Raw genomic sequence first — 25,233 nt, 5'->3', positions numbered from 1 at the left:
TGACTCAAGTTGGGGATGAAGCATGCAGCATATTGTAAGTAGCAGTATTGCATTTATCTACATGCGTAGACTCTAGCAATGGAAGGATGGACACTTCCCAAGCAGCTGTCGATAAAAAGATGTCGATTCTTCTTCAATTTGAGTCAGACCATTTTTACGAAACCAACGTTGGACCAAACGGGCCCTAGCAGCACCTGCCGGAGGAGACTGCACCTCCAGTCTCCAAACCCAAGACGTGCCTAGGTATTGCATTGTTAAGCTTCCCACTCATCTCGACTGGCACTCCAAGAATCCTGAAATGAAGCCAGCATACCCCCTGATTGGTATGAGAAGACATGAAATCAATTCCTGCTGCTCCTGGTGGTGCCGACGCCGATTTGGTTCTTTCCACGCCCACTTACGCAGCAAGTGCAGCAAGTGCAGCAAGTGCAGCAAGTGCAGAAAGTGCAGAAAGTGCAGAATAGCTTGGCTGGCCAGGAGACGGCTCTAGCCAAAATCAAGGACGACATCATCTTTAGTAGCAATAGACGAAACGGCCTGTGATCACCGCCCCAGTGAGAAAGCTAATGGTGGGACCCATAACCTTTGCCGACCTGGAGTCGGGAAGAAGTCGTTGTATTATTTTGATTTTAAACGATAGATTGAGTGGTCGATAATCGAAAATCGAGATACTCGCAAACGAGGGATTGCCTCGCCTCTGTCCAATCGACTTACTTACTCGCACGGATTCTGGTGAGCTCTGCGTTGGAAGCAAACGAGATGGGAAGCTAGGAATTTATTTCATAGTTGGCTACGCAGAAGGCAACGCCACCGAGCTAGTAGAAGGTAAGGACTCACAAGAGTATCAAGCGGCAGTCAGAGAGGAAAGTGAGTGGGTCCTTCACTGCATAATGCTTCTGTCGTACCTACTGGTTCCGGAGAAGCCTTTTTGTTTACGTATGTACCAACAAAGAGTTCCTTTTATTAGGCGAGATCAAAGTAGATGGATGTCATGCCTACAGACCCCATAGTCCGACGCTTCCCGAATCAGGGTGATATCGTAAAAGCCCATATCCATTACGGGTAAAGTCAAGGGATTCTCTAGTGTATAAAAACTTTGAATAAGGAAAAGTGTGCCACTACCTCTCTATCCTAGAGCTTTTAGCAGTACCGCTACGACCTCGCTACTTGAGGACCGGCTCTGCTTGACGAGCCCAAAGAGCCGTACCGTACGTAACAGTGAACCATGTTACTGACTTCTCTACTGCAGGTCTGGCATGAGGGAGATTTCTTTACTAGGTGATTGTAGAGCCCACTTCGCGCACCTCAAGTCAGCATTAACTTCTGAATAACTAATTGTAGCGGCCTACTAATTGATCGGTGCAGATGTACAAATTCATCCGATCTCCCGCTTCTCCCCTCTCCGTATTCCAATTGAAGTTTTGTTAAAGAAAAGAAGTTGATACATCCATTGCTACCTGTTCTAGCTCCACTTTTTTGATATGAGTCACGTGGTGAGACTTGGCATGAATCCCGGCCATTGGGGGCGGCCGCAACGGCCCAGCGAGGTTGAGGCGGAGACTCATGTGGAGGCGGGCAATTCCAGTATCTCCGATCAGTCCCTCTTCTACGAACTCTTTTTTCCTGATTATCTCGACGCGTCCAAAAAGCCTTTGAACGAGTTGTCACCTCCCGAAACGACAGCGATGACTTCAAACGCTACCCTTCCATTGTCTTCACCCGGACCTGCATATGCGACTTCCAGCGTCACTGCGACACCTGCGAGCGATAATGACGAGGACCACATTCAACCAGCCGACACTACACCGGAGCATTCTGATGGCGATGCGCACAACGCCCCAACCGAAGAGAATACGACAGCACCGCAGAATGAGGTTCAGATGGGGGGTCTGCAGAATTCTGGCAATGGTGGTGGAGAGGACGCCGGAGATGGAGGTCTGCAATCGCAAGGCGCGGGGATTAACAACGGTTTAATGAACCTGCTGGATATTGCGCATGCAGATGCACATGGGAATCCTTACATGGCTTCCTTTGAGGATTGCCAAACTGGCTTTGGGAAGAATCTCCGCAGCGGTGCGGAAGGCAAGCAGCGGCTTCAAGAGGAGCTTCATCCGATGGGAACAGATAACTGCGAGGAGGGTCCGGCTTTCGTGGATGGCAGATTGTTTTCAGGCCTTCTGCCAGCGCTTGAGTCTGATATCGAAGTATCAGGAGGTCACGATAGCCATGGGATGTCTTCGGAGACCATGGGACCGATGAATATAATGGCAGCCCAGGGCCCAACTATTCCCAGCATAGAGAATCCCTTCTCTGGGCAGACCACCGACTGGTTTGAGTATGGTCCATTGCAAAATATGCTGTCCCTGCAGAGCCAACAATACGGAAACTACTTCAATCCCCCAGCCGAGCCATCAGCTATGGATATCGCAGATCAAGAAGTACAAGGGTTTGCGAAAATTGAGTTCGAGGATGGTCACTTCTATCTGAACTCCTATTCACTCAAAATAGGCAGGGACGTCACGGCCCAAAAGCTCCACATGCGGCAGATGGAAAGAGAAAAGTCTCATCACAAGGGGGGGCACAGTAAGGCCAAATCTATGGTCAGTGAAAAAGCAGGCTTCGTCAGAGACTTTGATCAACAAGAAATCCATGAGCTGGAGCGTGATCGGAGGAAACGACGGAGAGAACGAGATCGAAGCTCGAGCAGACCAGACAAGCGCCTCAAGACACCAAGGTCTTCTGGCTCATCATCCCAACATCGGTCACGGAGACTATCTATGGTCCCACCTAGTAATACCAATCAGCGATTTTACCAGTCAAATGTCGAAGAGCCTGCAAGAGTGGAAGTAGAGAAGCATACGCCCTCTCCTCACAGAGTAGCGACACTTCTAATCCATCCGCTTGACAAGGACAATTTGAGCGCATGGAAGGGCATATCACGAGACCACCTGCTCATCGAATTCAACTTCGATAAGACTCTCTGGGAAGCACACGTCAGGGGAGTCAACGGCTGCTTCGTGGACCAAGTACATCACCAAAGAGGCGAAACTTTCGCCCTGAAGAATGGCGACAGCTTACAGATTGGCGCAGTTCTCATGTTATGGAGGCTGCCAGAACATATCCCAGAAGGTGGGACAGGAGCCGAACAGTACAAATCCTCTGATGATGGCACGCGGTTCGAAAGTGGCTCCACCCCGTCGATCCATAGGATGCATGGAAAAGAGATGAGCTTGGAATTCTTGGCTGATCGAAGAGCCGACCCCGGTGTCAGCAGCGAGAGTTATGACGATGATCATGATATGAATGATTATGACATGGACGATCATGATGACGATGATGATATCGAGTATGAAGAGGGAGAGATAATCCGAGGCGAAGAGGCAGGCGAAACGACCGATTATAATGAGATCTTTGAAACAAACCGTCATCATGTGGAGAGCGATGGAGAGGATGCGCAAGAGTGTGCGGCTGATGAAGATAAGAATCGGCATGAGCCCGCTCGTGAAGAAGATTTGGAGATGGAGGAGGTTCTGTCTCGGCCGAAAAAAGCTCCCCCAGTCAAGAAACGTGGAGCCGGTCGACCGCCCAAGGGTGAAAAGTCCAAGCGCCAAGAGAAAGAAGAGAGACTGGCAGCGCAAGCAGCCGCCAAAACAGCCGACAAAGCAAAGGCGGCCCAGCAAGCTGTAATACAGACCGCCAAGGAGGGGGAGAACGGAGCCACGGAGCCCAAGGTGGCCGAAATTTCCGAAAATATCGAATCAGCAACCTTGGATCCCGCGAATACCGCCAATAAGACTGTGCCCGATGGTGAGATCAAGCGAAAAGTTGGTCGTCCTCGCAAGCATCCAAAGCCAGACACACCTCCGGAGCCCAGGCAGAAGCGAAAGTACACGAAGAGGAAGCCAAAGGAACTCAAAGACGGGGAGCAAAAAGACGGAGAGCAAAAAGACGGAGAGCAAATAGCAGAGGGCGCCACAGGTGACGATAAGGGAAAGAAGCTAGTGAAAGCGAAAAAGAGTGCCAAATCACCTCCTGCTTTCTGTCTTGACAACTATCCCGACAGATCAACCTTCGCTCCGGGGGAGCTGATAAAGCCTCAAATAACTTATGTCACGCTCATTTACGACGCTCTGACTGAGTCGAAATCTAAGGCATTGACCCTGCCGGAAATCTACAATGCTATCGCATGGAAACACGCTTATTTTGCTCACGGAGCTCAAACCAATGGGTGGCAGAGTAGTGTTCGTCACAACCTCGGACAAAATGACGGGTTCTATAAGGTTTCGCGTTGTGGGAAGGGTTGGAGGTGGGGAGTCAAACCGGGTGCAACCTTTGAGAAAGAGAGAAAGAGGAAAGCTTCGCCTCCACCTCAGCATCATCCTGGGATGCAACAACTATACCCCAATACTTTCTACAATGGACCTCCAGTGCAAGGCTATCCTCCTCAAGGCTATCCTCCCCAAGGCTATCCTCCCCAAGGCTATCCTCCCCAAGGCAATCCTCCCCAAGGCAATCCTCCCCAAGGCTATCCATCTCAAGGCATGATAGCACCACCTCAGGGATCTGCAATGCCTTCTCAGAACTTTCAACCTGGTCAGCAGCCGTTTATCAGCGGTCCTATGGGGCACCCACAATCGCAGTTGAATGGAAATTTCCACCCTGGGCCACATCGTCCTATGACCCACATCCCAACGTTGATTCCCCCGGCCTTGGCACCTCCAGCAAACAGGTCTTACAGTTCTCCCTACGCAACGAAGCCTCCCGTTTCAAACGAGTCGCCGGCCAACGTCCAAGGACCACCGGCTAACACCCAAGAAGGACCGCCGGCACCGGAACAGAAATCTAACTCGCAAATGGCACCTGCATTGACTACTTCCCCGCCAAATGCCCACCAAAGTCCACACCAGCCTCAAGCTCCCTACCCTCCCCCGCCGCAGCACACGACTCAGGCATATGCGGTCCAGCCACAAATGTACCCTGAACCCCAACCACCTCCACAGTATTCCCCCTCCCCGTATCAGACGATTAAGCAACCATTGCCTCCTCAAGCTCAGTCTCAAGCCCTGCAAAACCAACCCGGTACCAGTGCTCCTGCTCCTGCACTGGCGCCTGCTGTGGCGCCTCCTGTAGCGCCTCTCATCGCTGCTCCCGTCGACGAACGGGTGTCGAAGGCTATCACGTCTTTCAAGAAGATTTTGTCCGAGCAACTAGCCCCCAAGGAAAATGGTCTAGAGAGCCTCGAAAATGCGGTGCAAAAAGTCATGGGGCAGATTCCGGACGATACACCTGGTTTCCCAAAAGAGAAGTACATCGTGGAAGTCCTGCGAGATATGCTTAAAAAAATCGGCCTCCGCCCTCCGGGACCCCCTGGGCTGAGCGAAGAGCCCTCTCAAACACAGTCAACTCAACATGTTCTTCCGCCTCAGTACCAGGCGAACCACAGCGGAACACAAGCACGCGGAGCATCTCAACCGCCTGCGAACCCGACTGGCGCAGAAAGATCGACTCCCACGATCACACGGCCCTCGTTCCACGCGCATAGTCCAATTCGCCCGAGCGGGACTCCCGTTCCTAGGCCTTCGATGAACCCAAAGAACGGTCTAGCCAGGAAAGATTCGAATAGCTCTGTGGCGCCTCCTGCTGGCTCCGCTACACCTCCCGTGGTTATTAGCCTGGCAAATGGAGCCAGCGCACCCAAGCTAAGCCAGATTGCGCAGGTCGAGAGTGAAGGCTCGCAGACGGTGCAGAGTCAAAAAGAGAATGCGGATACGCCTAATCCAAGCCAGATTGCGCAGGTTGATGGCGAAGGCCCGCAGACGGTAGAGAGTCAAAAAGAAGATGCGGATACGCCCAATCCAAGCCAGATTGCGCAGGTCGAGAGTGAAGGCCCGCAGACGGTAGAGAGTCAAGGCCCGCAGACGGTAGAGAGTCAAAAAGAAGATGCGGATACGCCTAATCCAAGCCAGATTGCGCAGGTCGAGAGTGAAGGCCCGCAGACGGTGGAGAGTCAAAAAGAGGATACGGATACGCCTAATCCAAGCCAGATTACGCAGGTCGAGAGTGAAGGCCCGCAGACGGTGGAGAGTCAAAAAGAGGATACGGATACGCCTAATCCAAGCCAGATTACGCAGGTTGAGGGTGAAGGCCCGCAGACGGTAGAGAGTCAAAAAGAGGATACGGATACGTCTAATCCAAGCCAGACTGCGCAGGTTGAGAGTGAAGGCCCGCAAGTAGTACAGAGACAGGCAGGGGAGAACGAGGGAATGAATCAACAGGTCAGGATAGAGACGACAAAATCTGACCTTTTACCAGTCATCACAAAGACGGCAGAGGGGTGATAGGGAGCAGAGCGGCTCGGAACGAATTTTACGAAGCATGAGGCATCTTTCTGGATCAGGAGTTCTGTGGTGGACATATGGAATTTGGGATGGTCCTGTTAATTAACGGACTGGATGGATGGCGCTAAAAAAAGGGAAAGGACGGGTACTGAGTCTGCCACGACTCTCGGAAGGCACTCTTGATTTTTGTTGTTTTATTACCAGGCATTGCAGGTATATTCCAGCCAGGCGTAAATTGTTCCTTTTGGGAGGCCTGTGTGCAAGCGAGGAATTGGGAAAGGGATGCATCGCGTTCTTGGTAGCATTAAATCGTTGGGAGGCGGGGAGGGGGGGGAGAGGGGGGGGGGGGGGTTGTAAGCATGAAGAGATTGATCGTTGTATATATGACGGAATGCAGAAAAAAAAGTCGAAAAGTATAATGAATTAGTACATTTGATTTTCTCGCTTCATTCAACAAAAACCTAAGGAGAGGTAGTTGAACCTTGTGCGTTGTGCGTAAAGTGCCTGCCTATTTGTTTCTTAACCCTCTATTTTCTTTTCTATTTTTTTTTCTTATGTTGTTACTGTTATTATTGTTAGTCGTGCATAGATCGAGCAAATTCTTTCTGTCTGTCTGTCTCTATCTTCAATCTCTCTCTCTCTTTCTTATATATATTTTACTAATATGAAGCGGGGAGCTTTCGCACCGCACTGGATGGACAAGGGGAATGGATTGATGCAAATGGATGGATGGCTCATAGATAGGCCAGCCATTGTTATCATTGTTGTTGTTTTTATTGTCGTTGTTATTATCGTTATAGAAGCTAGTTTATCTGTGTATTTGTTTATTGGTTTAGATGCTTCTTCTTTCTCTTGGAGGCAGGTGTATATGTATCTAGCTATCTATTTACCAATCTTTGTAAGCTGCACCGGGGACGATTTCTTTTTCATCTATTTCTTATCCTGTATCCGTGTTTTTTATCGTCCATCTCACCCTAAACTGCTCACTTTCCTTTGACTTCCCTTCAACTTCCCTTAGCTTTCCTTCAACTTCCCTTCCTCCTTTCTTCCCTTCTCCCAAACAACCAATCCATGAATAAGAGCTGACTAAACCAACTCTTCTTCCCCAGGCTGAAATTACTCCGTAAGGCTATTCATTCACTTGACACTTGACACTTGACACTTGACACTTGACACTTTGAGCATGTGAAACCTGAAAGAAAGCAGGCACAATTACCACGTAATCAAACAAACAAACAAACAAACGTCACCCAGGCCAGTCGTCGTCGGCGTTCATTCATTCACTTGTTTGGCTGGCTGGCATATGCCTATGCATACCTATGATGACCGCTTGCTTTGCTTTGCTTGCTTACCAGCTTCCAAGGAGTGAATCATCCGCAACATGATATAATAGATAGATAGATTTGTACGTACGTACGTACGTACGTCCGGCTAAGGGGGGGATCCCTAATCACCTAGTTTACGTACGTACTTACCTACTTACGCACCAGAGCTAGAGCAGGTGTACGTAGGGTAACGCAACTAAACTAAACCAGCTAAACTAACCCGAACAAAACTAAACTAAGCTAAATTAGCTGATTTAGATAAGTAAGTCCAGGAGCAGGATGGATTTTTGTTTAAATTTCCGTTTCCGTTCAAAAGGAGAGCATACGGAGTAAATGTCGTCAGGGGGTGGATGGATAGGGAGATGGATAGACTTCGGAGCTGGTTGGTTTTTAGTCTCGCTTTTAGGGCTAGAGAGGAGAGGGGAGGGGAGGATAGATACTACGGTAGTTCGAAAAGAGAGGAAAAGAAAATAAAAGAAAATAAAAGCGGGGATGGATGGGAGTAGTCTAAATTAAGTGCAATGCATGCATTAGTAGGCGAAAGGCGAGGCAAAGGGGCAAGAGGCTCGATCCGGCAGTTTTTGAATGAGGAGCTGATTTGAATGCAGCCCTATTCATGACTACATGTTTATGAAGATTTCAGGTACGTGTTTATGTCCGTACGTATGTCTCTTGCAGAAGGAGCCTGTTGGAGGGGTAGGATGGGATGTCTTCCATTCTCGTTGGGCTGGTATGTATGTATAGCCGTGGATGAAATGCTGCGAACCGATGTTCTTTCTTTGATGGCCAAGACAGACAGACAGATAGATAAACCCCAATGGGATTGGTTTTGAGTGTGGATTTGCTTGATCAGCTTGATCGGTTAACTGGCTGGTCTTGGCGAAGGGCAACGGGTCGCTCTTGAGAGTGAGAAATTCTTCTGGTTGATGGTTGATGGGTAATGAGAGGAACGAGAGAAGAGTTTATGGTGTCTATATATACATATCCACGAAGCTCAAAATCGGATGCGGAACTTGCTGGGAATTCTGGTCCTGTGTATATATATATATATATATATATGAAGCTGATCTCGTCACGACGCATTCAGATTGTTTGGATATATGCTTATCATATCTCGGAGCTTAAAAAACTGGCTCGGGGAGGAGGGTCTAGGAATATTTGTACACAGTGCAATGCAACATAGAGACCACGTTCTCAGACCACCCAGCAGCAGTCGTCGAAGAGGAAGCAGCGACGAGTGATCCAGACCGGATATCTTCCACCACGCGCTCGACGGCGATATGTTTGGTATTCCGTCGCTCGCTTGGAGACAGAGTGACCGTTTATCAATTCATTGTGACCTCGAGCGCATGGAATTTATGCAGCGACAACGTTTCACCGCTCCTATTGAAATGATTTCCAGCTGCACTCATCTTCCCATTAATGTTGCAGGCCCAGAGCATTAGTCGCATGCTTTCGATGGTGTTGAGCCCTACCTCTCATAGCCGCCCAATTACAACGCCTCGTTTGTTCGCCTCGCCAGGGCTGCTGCGGTCTCTAGCTGCCGTCCTCGCTGCCACAGCCATCCGTATAATGCAGAGAGCTGCAAAATTGCATACGTGGATCGAGCCGGAGTCTCATACACGCATCTGAGTGCTCCCAAACACCTATTTATGGCGCCAGGAGACAAGAGTTCCATGCCGCCTGGCCACTGTCGATTGACATATCTCACCACCCGTGTGCCGTGGCCTCTGTTGTATAAGAGACTTGGGAGGGTGCCTTTTCAGCATGAATGCAGGAATAGAAAGCTCTCTCGTCAAAGAATCGAAGACCATTCCCTCAAATCGTAGGTCCTTCCTATGTTTTTGTTAGATTGTCGCTCCTGATCCATACGTTTTCCATGAAAGATGGTTTCGATCGAGAAAAACAGATATTGGATCCCGAATTTGGACATCAGCAAAAAGGTCATCACGCAGGAAATCCAGTATTTTTTCTGGGCCCAGATGCGACGGTTCGGCCATACACTTACGAGGTGCTTTATATAGTCTACTTTCTCCAATTGCTTCTGCTAACACATTCGACAGGGCGAAGATGGCTTCCTGATAACAACGCCTGGCGAATGCTTGACGGATGTAAGCATCAGGAGCTTTTGCTAGTGTGGACATTGGCATTGATTGGATACTAGGCCCAGGTTGACGACATATGCTGCAAGTCGAAGGAGGTGTGGGAAAGGCAAGCAGCCGCTCGATCAAAGAACGGGCTGGACCCGGATCTGAAGCGTCCTCTGCATCAACCTATCTTGATTTCGAGAGGATAACCACGAAGCAGTACCTTCGCGCGAAGTCGCCGCCATTCTGGAGAGAGGGAACGTGGATCTCGGCGCGGATCCGGTGAGCGCAGGCACGATGGCTATGATGGGTACGATCGTCGTGACATGTAGTAGTGATGGATAAATAAGGATCCGGATTTGAGGTTTCGACACCTTTAGAATGCCATAGTGAGGTTTGGAGTTAAGGCGTTGATTCGCGAACTTCCTTGCACTTGTCGTGACACGAAAGCTATGATCTGGGTACTGCAAGACCCAAGGCAGAAGCCTGAAGGAATAAATAGGAGTCAGACTGACACTCCTCTTCTACTGTCATTTTTTCGAGGGTTCTAACCTTTGATTTGATCCCTCCCGCTTTTTTTTGTTAGCTTAGAAATGCGTATATCCCGGCATCAGTATGAGTATATTTGTGAGGCGATTGCAAAAGATGCAATTGCACCACATGCCATCAATCTGCCCGCCGGACGCTTCATTCAAGGCCGCCCAATCTTCAATCGCGCGCTTCAGTCAGTGAAAAGGGGCATGTAACAAGCCATGCGGAATGGAGACGGTGGCTTTGCGGCTCAAGAATACGCGTCACCGCAGAGCCGTCATTGGCTTTATCTTCAAGGAGGCTCAAATTTTGGGTAAGGTACGGTATATACCCGCAATGCATCCGGGCCGACGAGGTTGTAGGAAGTGTAATAAGACGGGCCTAAGCTTTGGGAGAAACGACGCCACTTTCGAAAGCCTTTGTACTTGTGTAATGTTGTGACCGATGTAGTGAACACGTGAGTGATCGAGAAATTTGACTGGTCTCTTGAATACGGATTTCATGAGAGTCCAAGGTGGGGGATTGCAAGGACCAACCTGACCAAACGCTATACGAATAGGCAATGCCCCAAAGTAACGACTTGTAGCTTTGAAAGGCTTGATCGTTCATGTGGTATACTGTTGTAAATCCCGATTCTTGTAACACATGAACATCCTTCATGGTGAGTTGGTTAAGCGAGCGCAGAGGCGGGACTCGATGCAGCCTTCATGTCCAGACCTGGGACCCAGTTTGTTGTAGAAGTACAGAAATCCCATCAACTTTGATGCGAATGGAACTTTGCAATTCCGCGGTAGGAACAAGTTTGTGGCTTGTCAAACGAAAAACTGGGTCAAAGATGATTTCTATCAGATATGGTGGGAAGGTGGTGATAAAGCCCATGGATTCAACTTTAGTGCGCCGATCAACATCAGCAAATACCAGTTGGGGCGTTCCTGAGTCCTGGGTGGAGCTTGACGTCTACGTAGGAGCAAAGGAATTGTGGCCAGGAAGACTTTTGAAGGCCAGCAAGGGAAATTTCGGGCATGAAGGGGTAATGATTCGGTCCAGAGCGCTGTAATTTTTTCTTCGGCAGCATTCTCAAGATCATCGAGTTCCAGTATTTTTTCGTTCGTCTATCGCTCTCTGATCGAGACTCCTTTCGTAGCCCGTGAGACTAAGTGGCCCTGCACACCACAGAACCACCGCTTGAATACCAACATCCAGGTTCCTGTTGGTGGTTCCATTTGGCTTTTGGTCGTTGGCGATATATCCCATCACATGGACCCACTCGCCGACTTGAGTCTCATTAGACTTCAAGGTGCTGACGAGAAGCCTGACATCCACCTGAGCCTTGAGAAGGTTTCCTGGTGGATGGTTGTGCTCTAGAGTAAGGATCGCTGTTTGCGTAGAGTATTTTGTTACACTAACGAACCTCAGCATAATCCTGACACGACTTTATGTCTACTTAGACATAACGGGCTGAGGAGGCAAACATAGAGAAGCTGACGCCGTATGGTTCCCCGCGGACCAGGCCAACCTCTTGCAAGAATTTCGCATGCAGATAGTAAGATAATACAGTACTACTATGTTTTGTCCCCAGATGGAATGTGCTCACCATCCTAGGAACCGGACTTTGGAGCCTGGCGAGAAGTTGCGAAGGTTTGATAGCAACGTCAATCTGGTCGGGATAGGACCATTCTGCACTCCTGCCATAGTATAAAAATCAAGGGCATAGATATGCCAGAGTGATGAAATTTGGAGTCAAATATCAAAGTTGCTGGAATAGGAAAATCTGGTCGCCTTTGCTTGAGTTGATATATACCACGTGCAAAATATGAGCTAATCCGTATCAGGAATAGCCGGACTTGAGCCTTAGTTCGTCATCGGAGACACTGGTCCCTCAACGACCACAGGCCGCGAGAACAAGAACATATTACCTAGAGACCGCGCCACGAAAGAAACCCCAGGCATTAATCAACTCTCGACTATTCAAAACCAAACCCTCGCGATATTCTCTGTCAGCTTGTACTCTGAAAACTCTCTTTGTCCAGGAAATCTTGCCCCACCATCACCAGCCTTCCGATAGCGAATCTCGACCACCGAGAAGGCTCCCCCCCCACCAAAATCGAAGAATATCTGCAGATCACTTGATTTTGTCTCGGGGCTTAGCGGTCCATCTGTATCCAAATCAAGAGGCTCAACTATCACATATTACAAGATGTCCGGAGTGTGGGGCTGGTTTGGCGGGCAGAGCGCCCAGAAGAGAAAGGATACCCCCAAGAACGCCATCCTCGGGCTGAGATCACAGCTGGAGATGCTGCAGAAGCGGGAGAGACATTTACAGAACCAGATGGATGAGCAAGATGCTATTGCTAGGAAGAATGTGAGCACCAACAAGAATGGTACGTAGGCCACTCGAATTCGCTATGGAGCTTCTAAGAAAGGGCGAAGTTGCAGTGAAGGACTACCTGTACAGATGGACTATTGTGGATCTGAGCGGCTGTTGACACTTCTCTGTAGCCGCGAAAGCCGCCTTACGTCGGAAGAAGCAACACGAACACACGCTTGAGCAGACAACGGCACAAGTAGCCACACTGGAGCAACAAATATACTCGATCGAGGCGGCAAATATCAATAGAGAGACCCTGGCGGCGATGGAGCGTGCAGGTGAAGCTATGCAGCAGATCCATGGCAAGCTCAATATCGACAAAGTAGACGAGACAATGTATGTTATAGTCGAGATACCTCACACTGTTGGAATGGGAAAGCTGACATTTTGGCGCCAGGGAGAAACTCAGAGAGCAGCATGCGTTGGGAGAGGAGATCGCCCAAGCTATTACAAGTGCTCCTATCGGTGAACCTATCGATGAGACCGAGTTGGATGATGAGTTGGCCGAGCTGGAACAAGAGCATCTCGATAACAAGATGCTAAAGACGGGAACTGTTCCTGTGTCCGACGAGGTTCACAGATTGCCGTCGGCTGCAAACGGCGAAAGTGAGTTGCGCATAAGTCCTTCTTCTCTACGCCCATCTAACCACTCTTACAGTCAAAGGCAAGGCACCGGTGCATGCCGAGGAGGAAGACGAGGAGGAAGAGCTTCGGAAACTACAAGCCGAGATGGCTATGTAACCGTGACAACGACACGGTTACCGCGTTCTTTTTATTTACTACGACTCCTGCGCTATTTCTGGGACCTGCATGTTGCTGAGGGGTTATGGGTTGCGTTGGGGATTCCACACTGCGTCTTTCAAGATTCCTGACCCACTTTTCCGAGCCGGCGTTCTTGGATCTGCTGTACTTCTTTTTCAATACGGGGAATACCCCTTTCCACGCCGACTGATTTCCACATGTGCCACCGCGTCCTCTAGATCGGCCTCTTCCAGTTCTTCCAGACTCTGTACCATATCTGCACACCGCCAAAGCCTTCGGGGACGAACGGGCACCTTAGGTGCGGGTAGATCTCGCTCAATTGAAGGTGATCAATTAAAGGTGATCAATTGAGGGTGTGCTGTGTTCTACTGCATCTGAAACACAGGTTCTGGCACAAATGCTGCCGTACTCCAGGTTTCCCTCCCAAACTATGAATATGTTGTGCTGCAGTACGGTACCTTAGGTGGTGTACTGTGTGTGTACTCGGTAAGCACGTATCCGGATGTGACCGACCACAGCGCCCTGCCGGCTTGGATGTACACTAGTCAGATAGATCTATAATAGGAACCGACACTTCTCATACATCGTCGTGCATCTTCTGAAAGTTCTGAGATCCATGGCCATGCCACTACCGGTACCTACGTAGTAGATCTGGATAACAATAAATGACGCAGATGGAGTGAGGTGGCTCACTTATCCGAGAAGGATCACTCCGTATCCTCGTCACGAGCTCGCTAAACGAACAACCCCTGAAGCATTTGGGCTCCAATTGATCATTGATAACACAGTGGTGGTGACCTTCTTCATCTTCATCTTCTTCTTCCTCCGACCCACGACATTCACATCCACTTCATATCTACCGGTACGGTACGGAACGGATCCCAAGAGCCAGCAGTTTGTCTGGGGTTGTCGATGCAACCGCAACCCATGCTCTTCCACGTCTCGGGCCCTCACTGGCATCGCCCAAGGAAGACTCTGCATTAAGATTCGCATTACCTAAGACTCGCATCAAGGCGAACACGTAGCACTGCACCACTGCACCACTGCACCACTGCCCCCCATGGCACCAATGCATCAATGCACCAAAGCTCCAATGCACGCACGCCCACCCGGTGGGCCACGGGAGCGGGAGTTCAAGGCACCCCTCCCTCGGGTTTACCTAGGCCAGCAGGAAAAGCAAATCAAAGGAATTCAAGATCCACGATCCACGATCCAAGATCAAAGCCTGATAAGCCTGATAGTGGGACTTGACTTCCACCACTTTTGGGGCCCGCTACCTATTAAAAGCATCAAAAACACAGGTACCGGTACCGTATTCATCCACCCAACAGCTTCCCCTGGCACGATGCAAGAGGTCCGTATCCTCTCCGCATCCTGTATGCTGGATGCACACTGGATTCATACTCTGTACTGTGTTGCATGCTGTATACTTTACACTGCGCACTGCACACTGCACACTGCACACTGCACACCGCACAAGAAAGACCAACTGTGCATGCCATCCTGCAGGCCAGCAAGTCGCCAGCCAGATTGCCGCGCAGGCAGATTATCCACAATCTGTGGCCTTGCATCGTTGGGCCGCATCTGATGTGTTGCCAGACCGCGGCACTGATCACTAGGAGACTATTTCCCTGCGACGTGGCGCCAGTCCCTTTCTCTGCTCCAATAGGTAGCGAGCACGATGCTGATTGTTTTGCTCGTCGAGTAATCCTCTCATCCTCTCGTGGGGGGCTTCTGTCCCCGCGGACGTGTGGGCCGGAATACGTCGAGTCGACTCAGTTGACTCGGCACTCATATCCTCGGTCGGTGCTAATGGCAGCTTTTTTTGATTCCTGTCATTCTGATGACAGTTTTCAACCGCATCATTGTTTTTCGATCAGTACACTATCATCACTTCTTAAGCCTTTTTCATCAAGGAGCCCAGAGCCCAATACTCCACTCGCGTTCCACGTTGGTTGGCTTTGGGCGCTGGGTACCTGACGAGAATACTCACTCGTCGGAAAATTCCCCCGCGACTGGGTGCCCGCATATTGCCGAGAAGCTGTTGACATGGTAGAAGGGAATAAGAAGGATACCCCCATACGCTCAAGTGAAGCTCCACAACTGCCTGTGAAAGCGGTAAATCATTCCAGTATGGAAGACGATCCCGAGCCCGTTTCTTTTTGTCCCTACCGGAGACAAGTTACTTATGACCCGTCCTCTGTCCAGACGGGACGATACGAAGTCCAAACGCAGAAATTTGAACTACAGACCTCGAAATTTGAGCCTACAAAACAAACGAGATACGGCCGTCCCAAGACATTTACGGGCACGGATAAGGATCTCGCTTTGCTTGCAGCGTGCGAGAAAGGGAGTTCTTCTGAAGATCGAGTAGTTGGTATGTTTTTCGCCAATCGGTCATTATTAGCATCGACCCGGATAATCCATGTTTTGGGCCTCGTTTATAGATGTTGCATGAAAATTACAATCAAAGATGATTGTTTGAATTGACTTTGGTGATTGTGGTCTCTATGCTTAGGAGATGCTAATTCGGCTGTTCAGACGACTCTGATGATGCTTCCGTGAAAGGGGACGACCAAGACGACGATAGCCCTGCCTCTGCCATACCCAAGGCTGACACCGAGGTGCAAGAAACTATGGATAGCGGGGGATTGAAGGATGATGACGGTGGTGGCGGACCTTTAGATGAGGAGGAGGCCAGCATACCCCAGCCTGTCGCATCAGAATCCCCTGATGATGCTTCTAGTCTGCCCTCAGTTGGCCCTGAACCCGCAATCGATTCTCAGGAACAGAGTTTGGATGACGGGATCTCCCGATCAACCGATTCGAAGACTGCTCATATCGCTGTTGACATCGCTCCACTCACTGCTGAATTTAAATCTAAGGCGAAGAACAGCAAACAATCGAAGAAAGACGCAAAGAAGGAAAAGAAACAAGACAAGAAGTCCAAACAGGCAGAGAAAGAACCTGAAGAGCCAACCGAAGCTGAGAAATTCGACGAAGAAGCACCGAAGCCTGGCAAGAAAGGGAAGAAGGGAAAGAAGCAAGACAAGTCTTGGGAACCCGAACCAGTATTCGAGAAGGAGGTAGAGCTTGAGAAACCCGAGAAGCAGCAGAAAGGGGGGAAAGGCAAGAAGGACAAGAAGAATCAGAAGGGAGGCAAGGGGAAGGAAAAAGGAGGAAAGAGTTCAACAATTGTGCCAGTAATGGCAGATTCTCCCGCCGACGAGCCTACACCTCCACCAACAGACGACTCGTTACCATCGGATAGTCCTGGGGAGACCGAGACCAGTCTCGCTGCCGATTCCGACCCAGTACCCGAGCCAGCAGTCGAGCCCCCAGCTGAGGGTGACCCATCTGCTTCTCCTGGACTAGACGAATCTCCCGAGCCTGCTGCCGAAGCGGAAGAAGAGATTCCTGTGGAGAGCGAGCCATTGCCCGATGCGGACTCGGCACCAGCAACAGACGAACCAAGCCAGAGCGAAGAGGTGCCAGCCCCTGTGGTAAGCTTGCATATCACCTTGAATTGCCCTGATCTAATTCCAAGAAGGAAGAGCCTCCCGCTGCTCCCGAGGAGACAAGTCCTGAGCCTGTAGTGCGTAAAAACACTATTTCTGCATGGCCTCTGCATCCACTTACCTTTTTTTGTAGGCAGAAGAACCAGAAGCTCCGGCTCCAAGTGCTGATGAACCGAGTGCTGAAGAACCAACTGCTGAAGAGCCGAGTGCTGAAGAGCCGAGTGCTGGGGAAGCAAGTAGTGATCCAGTGGTAAGTTTCGTTCTATTTTGAATTGTTGTGACACGACACGGATCATGTTGCTCAAGGCGCCTGCGTGTTCTCACACTCACAATGTGTAGGTCGAAGATGCACCAGCTTCAGCCACCGAGGAAGCTAGTCCTGAGCCGGCGGTATGCTCCCTTCTTTCCATTGCTGTCTGTACTATGTCGGCGCCTTCGTATTGGGAAGGACTCCAATATCTAACAGTCGCGCTTGTCGCCAATTCGAGCTCTCAATCCAAGTAGGGCTTCAATTTGTGGACTGACAATATACAGGTCGAAGATGCCCCCGCCGCTGCTCCAGAGGCTGAACAAGCTAGTCCTGGGCCCGAGCCAGTGGTAAGTTCTTGGTACGACAATAGGGTAAATTTGGAGCTTATCTTCGAATAGGTAGAAGAAGCACCAACTGCGGCAAGTGAAGAAGCCACGCCAGATCCTGTGGTAAGAATTCATCTCATTATATCATCTACCCGTAGCTGGCATCCTTGATCTGCAAACACGGACTGACCACGCATGTATTGCAGATTGAGGAGACGCCAGCACCGATAGAAGAACCCGCCTTAGCCTCAGCTGTAAGCCGATGACATTTACCCCTCTACTCTCAAGTCGAATTCCTCCATAAATAGTTGGGGGAGAAATATTTCGATTTTGCGTTGTTTCATTGCACTCTTGTCATCATGTACTGAATTATACTAGGAAGAAGAGACTCCAGCTGCTGCTGCTGAGGAGACAAGCCCAGAACCTGTAGTAAGTCTTTCCTTGGTTGTTTGCTAGGTCCAAATCTTGTGACTATTTTTCTCGGGCATGTTTGGAAGCTAAGTCGAACAGGTTGATGAGACACCAGCCCCTGCAGAAGAGACTCCCGCTGTAAGTCTCATTTGTCGTCCCTCACGTTTTTGCAAAGTCCCAATAGCATTTCTGGCGTTGTGGCAAGGAGAAAGTCCCTGCCCAGCCAAGATCAAATTTTCTGTCTCAGCACATCTGGCTATGGCACTAACATGATAAAGGGCGAAGAAACCCCGGCTCCTGTCGACGAAGAATCATCTGTGCCGGATCCAGAACCTGAAGCAGTCGTAAGATCTTACCCCCCCCCCCCCCCCCCAAAAATCGAATTCGACGCTGACTCCGTGTAGAAAGAGGAAGAACCCATTGTCGTAGAAGGGTCACCTGCTTCAGAATCCGAGCCGGTGGTGAGTAGACTCTCACATCAATAACCTTTGACTTGCTAAGTTTTGATAGAAAGAAGAAGGAGTACCAAATGTGGACGAGACGAGTACCCCGAATCTAGAACAAGCCGTACGTACAATTTGTATTATGTAATCATGTTCAGTTTTGAGTCTGGTTTGATTGATTACACGTCTCGGACACTCCTAAAAACTTTCTAGGAAGAAGAGGAAGCTCCTGCTGCTGCACCGGAAGAAACGTCCACCTCTGAACCAGAGTTGGAGCCTAGTGTGAGTAGCGTATCCTGCCATTTCTCGTCTCTGTAGCTAACAAAAAGATAGAAGGAAGGAGATATTCCCGCCGCTGAGACTCCAGAAGAAGCACCTTCTACAGAGCCAGAAGCAGAGGCAGAGGCAGAGCCGAAGCCAGACGCAGAGCCAGAGCCGGTAAGCAATTTCCGACTATGTTTTGCCCAATCCGATGGGCGGAGTAAGAGTGAGGCTCATACGTTTCAGGTTGCCGAGGCTCTTGAAGCAGTCAGTGAGCCAGCTGAGGGAACACCGAGCGAGGACGTCTCTGAACCAGTGGCTGAAGAGCCCACTCCAGAGCCAGTAAGTTATTCATAATTTCTTGCTCTCGTCGACCGGGCACACTGTGTGGGGGGCGCTGACGGATCTGTTAGGCTGCGGAGACCCCAGAAGAAGTCAGTGAGCCGATTGCTGAGACTGTGTCTGAGCATATTGCCGAAGAAGGAGTTCCGGAAACAGAAGCAGTAAGTGACTCAGGATTGTGCTTTTCGGCCGGATTGCATCGGCTGGATGGCTAACGGATTTCCTAGGCCGCTGAGGCTCCAGAGGAAGCCAGGGAGACAGTGACTGAAGCAGCTGATGAGCCCGTTTCTGAGCCTGTTGCTGAAGATGCAAGCCCTGAACCAGTAAGTTATGACCTTTGTTTGATCGATTCGTCAAAATGCGAGGGTTGGCTGACCGAGGATCCTTAGGTTGCCGAAATTACAGAAACCAGCGAGCCAGCTGATCTGGATCCAGTAGTCGAAGAGGCTGTTACAGAACCAGAAGCAGTAAGTCATGCAGATCCCTGCGTCCTTTCATCGTATGTGACATTGTAGTTGACAAATCTCTTAGGCCGCCGAATCTTCAGAAGAAACCAGCGAGCCGGTCGAACAGACTACTGAGCCAGCATCTGAGCCAGCACCTGAGCCAGCACCTGAGCCAGCACCTGAGCCAGCATCTGAAGAGGCAACCCCAGAACCAGAGCCCGAGGCCGTAAGCAATTCTTCATTTCGTTTCTTTGTGGGGCCAAATGCTCCAACACCCATCTGTTTAGAAATGATCCGAGAAGCTGACGATAATCAGAATGTTGAGAGTCCTGACATTGCGGCTCCCGAGGAGACTCCTGCTGTGGTAAGTAGAGAGTTTCATTCCCTATGGTGTTGCCAAAAGGTAGACTGGGAAGCACAAAGTTGCACATGCAACTTCTCCGTACTACTCATGCATATCCTTCCCGAGCGACTGGCTCACTAAAAATAGGCCGAAGATTCCCCTGAAATCGCTACCGAGACTGTGAGTACATTTCCCTTCATTCATGTATGAATTTTGTCAGATTGCCTGGTCACTTGTTATTCTACTCAACTCACCAACCATATTGGGCCCTTTGAGCTACCGCTAATGTATTGCAGGCGGAAGATGAGCCAAAACAGGTTGATGGAGAGCCTGCGCCAGCGGTGTGTATCTCTTCCTGCGTTCTTGCATCAAGGAGCCTGCCTACCTGTTACACACATGTGAAGCGAAGTGCTGACTTGAATAGGTTGAGGAGACCCCCGAGGCTCCTGAAGTTGTATCTGAGCCTGTAACCGAGGATTTGGCTACGCCTGCAGTGAGTAATGCTCTTTATCCTTCGATTCCCCGGAGTTCGCTCATGCAACTCCGGTATTACGTAAGGATATCTAGAACCTAATGTCTCTCAGGCCGAAGAACAGAAAGAAGAAGAGACGGCACCAACAGAGCCAGAAGTACCTTCAACAGAGAGTGACACACCAGCTCCTGTAATTTCGGAAGAACCGCAAGCCGAAGAAGCTGCCGAGAGCACCGAAGAAGAGACTCCAAAGGACGCCGACGAAGCTACTGAGCCGGAAGCAGCAGAAGTTGCCAGTGAGGACCCGGCACCTGTTGTTGAAGCCGAAGAATCGATCGTGGTTGAGGGTGAACCCTCGCCCGAGGAACCTGTAAGTCGACGTCTTTAGAATTTAGAGGAGCTCAGCTAATTTTACCGGGTCGAGGCCTCGAAACCCGAGGAGGAGGAGCCTGCCAATCCCGAGAACGAGCCAGACGAAGTGGTCCCCGTAGCTGATAGCGAAGAGGTCGTAGTTCCGGTTGAAGAGGTATGCATGATGGCTGATGGTGATGTGAAGCGACTTACATGTTTAGGTCGAGGGGTCTAGGCCTGAGGAGGAGCAAGCAGCTCCTTCTGAGGAACCAAAGGAAGAAGCCGAGGCCCCAGTCGTAGAAGAGGCCGCCCCTGAGGTGGTACGAGAGTCAATGGACAAGCCATGGGTATGAAAAAAAAAACTGACATCTATAGGTCGAGGAGTCTACGCCTGAGGAGGAGCCAGCAGCTCCTTCCGAGGAACCAAAGGAAGAAGCTGAGGCCCCAGTCGTAGAAGAGGCCGCCCCTGAAGTGGTAAGCAGTGCTTCCCAGCCGCCTCACCTGCCACATTTCTATCTCTCTCACTATAGATCGTCCGATGAGGTACCAAATTTTTGTGCTGCGCACGGACTTGGGAACTTCTAAATTTCAGGGCAATTGCGACTTGTGCACAAAATATCAGAATGAGTAGGATACATTTAGCTAATCTATCTGACGTAGGTCGAGGAGACGCCTGCTGACTCTACCGAGACACACCCTGTTGTGGAAGAAGATGAAGGGGAGGCCGAAGTTGCAGCCTCGGAGGAGCAGGAACAGCCGGCTGTCGATGAGCCAGAAGTACCGGTTAGAATTCCATGTTAAGAGTAAGATTCGTGAAGTTGTAGGCTAATTATTTCCAGGCCGACGAAGAAAAACCCGAAGAGCCACCTTCGGAGTTACCAACTCCAGCAGAGGACGAGCAGAAGGACGAAGAGCCAGCCCCTGCTGAGGAACCAGCTGAAGCAGAGCCAGCTGTCGAAGAGCCAGCCCCTGCTGAGGAACCAGCTGAAGCAGAGCCAGCTGTCGAAGAGCCAGCCCCAGCTGAGGAACCAGCTGAAGCAGAGCCAGCCCCTGCTGTCGAAGAGGCAGCCCCTGCTGTCGAAGAGGCAGCCCCTGCTGTCGAAGAGGCAGCCCCTGCTGAGGAACCAGCTGAAGCAGAGCCAGCTGTCGAAGAGCCAGCTCCCGCTGAGGAACCAGCTGAAGCAGAGCCAGCTCCTACTGTCGAAGAGCCAGCCCCTGCTGAGGAACCAGCTGAAGCAGAGCCAGCTGTCGAAGAGCCAGCCCCTGCTGAGGAACCAGCTGAAGCAGAGCCAGCTGTCGAAGAGCCAGCCCCCGCTGAGGAACCAGCTGAAGCAGAGCCAGCCCCTGCTGTCGAAGAGCCAGCCCCTGCTGAGGAACCAGCCGAAGCAGAGCCAGAAGCTGCTGTCGAAGAGCCAGCTGTCGAAGAGCCAGCCCCCGCTGAGGAACCAGCTGGAGCAGAGCCAGAAGCTGCTGTCGAAGAGCCAGCTCCCGCTGAAGAACCAGCTGAAGCAGAGCCAGCCCCTGCTGTCGAAGAGCCAGCTGTCGAAGAGCCAGCTCCCGCTGAGGAACCAGCTGAAGCAGAGCCAGCCCCTACTGTCGAAGAGCCAGCCCCTGCTGAGGAACCAGCTGAAGCAGAGCCAGCTGTCGAAGAGCCAGCTCCCGCTGAGGAACCAGCTGAAGCAGAGCCAGCTCCTACTGTCGAAGAGCCAGCCCCTGCTGAGGAACCAGCTGAAGCAGAGCCAGCCCCTGCTGTCGAAGAGCCAGCTGTCGAAGAGCCAGCTGTCGAAGAGCCAGCCCCCGCTGAGGAACCAGCTGAAGCAGAGCCAGCCCCTGCTGTCGAAGAGCCAGCTGTCGAAGAGCCAGCCCCCGCTGAGGAACCAGCTGAAGCAGAGCCAGCCCCTACTGTCGAAGAGCCAGCTGTCGAAGAGCCAGCCCCTGCTGAGGAACCAGCTGGAGCAGAGCCAGAAGCTGCTGTCGAAGAGCCAGCTCCCGCTGAGGAACCAGCTGAAGCAGAGCCAGCTCCTACTGTCGAAGAGCCAGCCCCTGCTGAGGAACCAGCTGAAGCAGAGCCAGAAGCTGCTGTCGAAGAGCCAGCTGTCGAAGAGCCAGCTGTCGAAGAGCCAGCCCCTGCTGAGGAACCAGCCGAAGCAGAGCCAGAAGCTGCTGTCGAAGAGCCAGCTGTCGAAGAGCCAGCCCCCGCTGAGGAACCAGCTGGAGCAGAGCCAGAAGCTGCTGTCGAAGAGCCAGCTGTCGAAGAGCCAGCCCCCGCTGAGGAACCAGCTGGAGCAGAGCCAGAAGCTGCTGTCGAAGAGCCAGCTCCCGCTGAGGAACCAGCTGAAGCAGAGCCAGAAGCCGTTGTAAGTTTCATGGAATTATGTTTCGTTGTGATATGATGACTGATTGCCTGGAAGGTTGAACCAGAAGTTGAAGCCACTCCCGAGGCCAATCCCGAGGATGCTCCCGAAGATTCCCCCGAAGATGCTCCCGAGGCCACTCCCGAAGATACTCCCGAGGCTACACCCGAGGATACTCCCGAAGCCACTGCTGAGGTTGTAGAAGAAGTGAAAGAGGTAAAATTTATAGCCATAACTTTTTACGTTCCGTATGGCTGACATTACGTAGGATGAACCAGAAACTGAGGTTACTCCTGAAGTGGTTGAAGAGGTTAAAGAAGTAAGACTTGCAGCCAGCAATATCCAAGGCTAAAATGACTGACTCTTTTTAGGCTGAACCTGAAGTCGAGAGCCCTCCTGATGTCGTTGACCCTTCACAGGAAGACGATAGCAAGGAAGTCGTGGAAGACAAGAGCAACGTTTTGGACGATGCACTTCCAATTGCCACTGGGGCAGCAGCAGCCATCGCCGCTGGAGCTGTCGCAGCTGAAGTCCTCTCTGACGACAAACCCGTGACCGACAAAGCAATCGTCGAAGAACCTGAACAGCTTCCAGAGGTTGCCGAAGAACCAAGCCCAGGCGACGCTCCTCAGTCTGCTAAATCCGAGAGAGAGAAGCACAGGCATCGATCATCGCGACATTCGCGCTCGGGTCATCACCGGAGTAGTTCTAGCAAAGATATCCCTCGTGACGAGCGTCCTCACCACAAGCGCCGAGAGAGAGAGTCGTCGCCCAAGACGTCTTCTAGATCTTCCAGGCCAAGCCGCCATGATAGTGGAGTAAGTGCTGGAAGTTCGGGCTCGCACAAGCACCGCAGTGAGCGAACGCCCGAAGAGCAAGCTGCCCACGAGAGGCGAAAGGAGGAAAAACGCGCCAGGGCCAGAGAGGCTGAGTTTGATTTCTCTAAGTCGGTTGGCTCTGGAAACACTGCACATGCCACTGTGCCACCAGTCTCGAGACGGCTATCTTCCTCGAGGAGACACAGCACAGCTGATAGCGACAAACGCAAATTAATGGATCTGAAAGGCGTGAGTGTCGTTAAGGCCCCGTTCATCGCATCCGAGAAGCCTCATTATAAAGAGGTGGTCGAGAAAGTCAAGGCGCCTATCATGGAGCGGCCTCGATTCTCCTTGGACCACGAGAGGCCGAGAATCTTAAGACGGGAAACTACGAGTCACCATACTCGCTCTCATCGTAGGGATAAAGAGGAGGAAGATAGGGAGAGGGAGAAACGTAGATCTGCTGAGGAGAGAGAAGCGAGACGTGCGAGAAGGGAGTCCGACAAAGCGACTCAGCTTGCTAGAGCCGAGGTTGCGGGAGAGGCGAGGAGACAGCAGGAGAAGGAGGACGAGGAGAGGAGAGCGAGGCGAGAGCAGAGGAGACGGAAGAGGGCCGAGGAAGCGGCAGCTGCAGAGAAGCTCTGTGAGGTTAGTGATGAGAAAACCCCTCAGCCCAGCGTTGAGAGACGTAAGAGGTCGCGAAGGGAACGGGACGTTGAGGACGTTCGAGACGGCGAGGGTCCTAGAAGCAAGGAGAGAGTGCATCGACACCGACACAGGCGTGAAAAGGAGGAGGAGCGAGAGCGAGAGAGAGAGAGAGAGAAACCGAAGAGCGCGCTCAGCTCCTTGTTCTCGAGTGTCAAGAAGAAGGTTTTCCACTGATGATGGATGGCATAATGGATCATGCCGGCCGGGCTCGGTGTGCCGATGGGGCTGGGGCTGGGGCTGGTATAAGCTTGGATTTTGCGTGGTCTGCTTCTATAATGTGTTATGAGACATGTGTTATGAGATATGTGTAATGTCCGATGAATATATATATATATATCTATTTATTTATTTAGTACCGTCAATATGGAGGGAAGGGTTTAGATAGATGCTTTACAATATACATACATGATGGCAAATCTTGCATTACGAATTCGAGAGTAAAGCCAGTTAGTGGGTTGCTTTTTCCCCCTTCTCTTGATTTTCACCTGAGCCTATCTCTCTATCGCCCCGTCATCTCTTGATGGTGTGATAATTCTTCTTTTGGATATGCATCATAAACAACATCGCGCCCCCTTCCTTTTTTTTTTTTTATCCTTCCTCCCCATCCACCCTCCCCCCCTTTCTCTCATGCTCCTACACTCACACCGCCCGACACTTGCAACGCGATTCTCACAAACGTTAGAAATCCGACGATACTAACGACTCTTTTCCTCTAACAAACTTGCTAATCTTCTTCTGCTGCTGTGAAATTTCAAATCATCATTATTACTATTATTATT

The 25,233-nt window shown here is 50.8% G+C and overlaps 5 protein-coding genes across 5 annotated transcripts; 4 read left to right on the top strand and 1 right to left on the bottom strand.

The window, feature by feature from the left end:
* Positions 1-1,685: 1,685 nt before the first annotated feature.
* On the top strand, positions 1,686-6,338 carry L3040_005492 (uncharacterized protein; the record flags this gene model as incomplete). The annotated part of the gene is made up of 1 exon (XM_066154542.1): positions 1,686-6,338. One exon carries the CDS (start codon positions 1,686-1,688, stop codon positions 6,336-6,338), a length of 4,653 nt encoding a protein of 1,550 aa, XP_066011399.1.
* A 3,204-nt stretch (positions 6,339-9,542) lies between these two features.
* L3040_005491 (uncharacterized protein) lies at positions 9,543-9,959 on the top strand (the record flags this gene model as incomplete). The annotated part of the gene is made up of 3 exons (XM_066154541.1): positions 9,543-9,674; positions 9,727-9,774; positions 9,828-9,959. 3 exons carry the CDS (start codon positions 9,543-9,545, stop codon positions 9,957-9,959), a joined length of 312 nt encoding a protein of 103 aa, XP_066011398.1.
* A 1,405-nt stretch (positions 9,960-11,364) lies between these two features.
* On the bottom strand, positions 11,365-11,973 carry L3040_005490 (uncharacterized protein; the record flags this gene model as incomplete). Its single annotated transcript, XM_007295925.1, has 2 exons — positions 11,365-11,683; positions 11,876-11,973. The coding sequence occupies 2 exons, from the start codon at positions 11,971-11,973 to the stop codon at positions 11,365-11,367; spliced, it is 417 nt and encodes a 138-aa protein (XP_007295987.1).
* A 505-nt stretch (positions 11,974-12,478) lies between these two features.
* Positions 12,479-13,390, top strand: L3040_005489 (uncharacterized protein; the record flags this gene model as incomplete). Its single annotated transcript, XM_007295926.1, has 4 exons — positions 12,479-12,662; positions 12,781-12,985; positions 13,047-13,255; positions 13,308-13,390. 4 exons carry the CDS (start codon positions 12,479-12,481, stop codon positions 13,388-13,390), a joined length of 681 nt encoding a protein of 226 aa, XP_007295988.1.
* Positions 13,391-15,544: 2,154 nt separating this feature from the next.
* L3040_005488 (uncharacterized protein) lies at positions 15,545-24,628 on the top strand (the record flags this gene model as incomplete). The annotated part of the gene is made up of 33 exons (XM_066154540.1): positions 15,545-15,788; positions 15,953-16,914; positions 16,962-17,006; positions 17,063-17,179; positions 17,269-17,319; positions 17,464-17,526; positions 17,578-17,628; positions 17,712-17,759; positions 17,884-17,934; positions 18,016-18,054; positions 18,195-18,260; positions 18,321-18,377; positions 18,427-18,483; positions 18,573-18,641; positions 18,693-18,962; positions 19,034-19,123; positions 19,190-19,285; positions 19,352-19,429; positions 19,494-19,634; positions 19,725-19,772; positions 19,899-19,931; positions 20,048-20,092; positions 20,176-20,244; positions 20,336-20,593; positions 20,648-20,749; positions 20,796-20,894; positions 20,950-21,048; positions 21,235-21,357; positions 21,414-21,629; positions 22,887-22,931; positions 22,986-23,144; positions 23,197-23,247; positions 23,300-24,628. 33 exons carry the CDS (start codon positions 15,545-15,547, stop codon positions 24,626-24,628), a joined length of 5,271 nt encoding a protein of 1,756 aa, XP_066011397.1.
* Positions 24,629-25,233: the final 605 nt, after the last annotated feature.

The sequence above is a fragment of the Drepanopeziza brunnea genome (genome assembly GCF_022702325.1).
Source record: "Drepanopeziza brunnea f. sp. 'multigermtubi' strain 214-2 chromosome Unknown ctg9, whole genome shotgun sequence".
NCBI lineage: Eukaryota > Fungi > Ascomycota > Leotiomycetes > Helotiales > Drepanopezizaceae > Drepanopeziza > Drepanopeziza brunnea.
The sequence above is the reverse complement of the archived record's forward strand: the minus strand, read 5'-3'. Positions and strand labels throughout refer to the sequence as shown.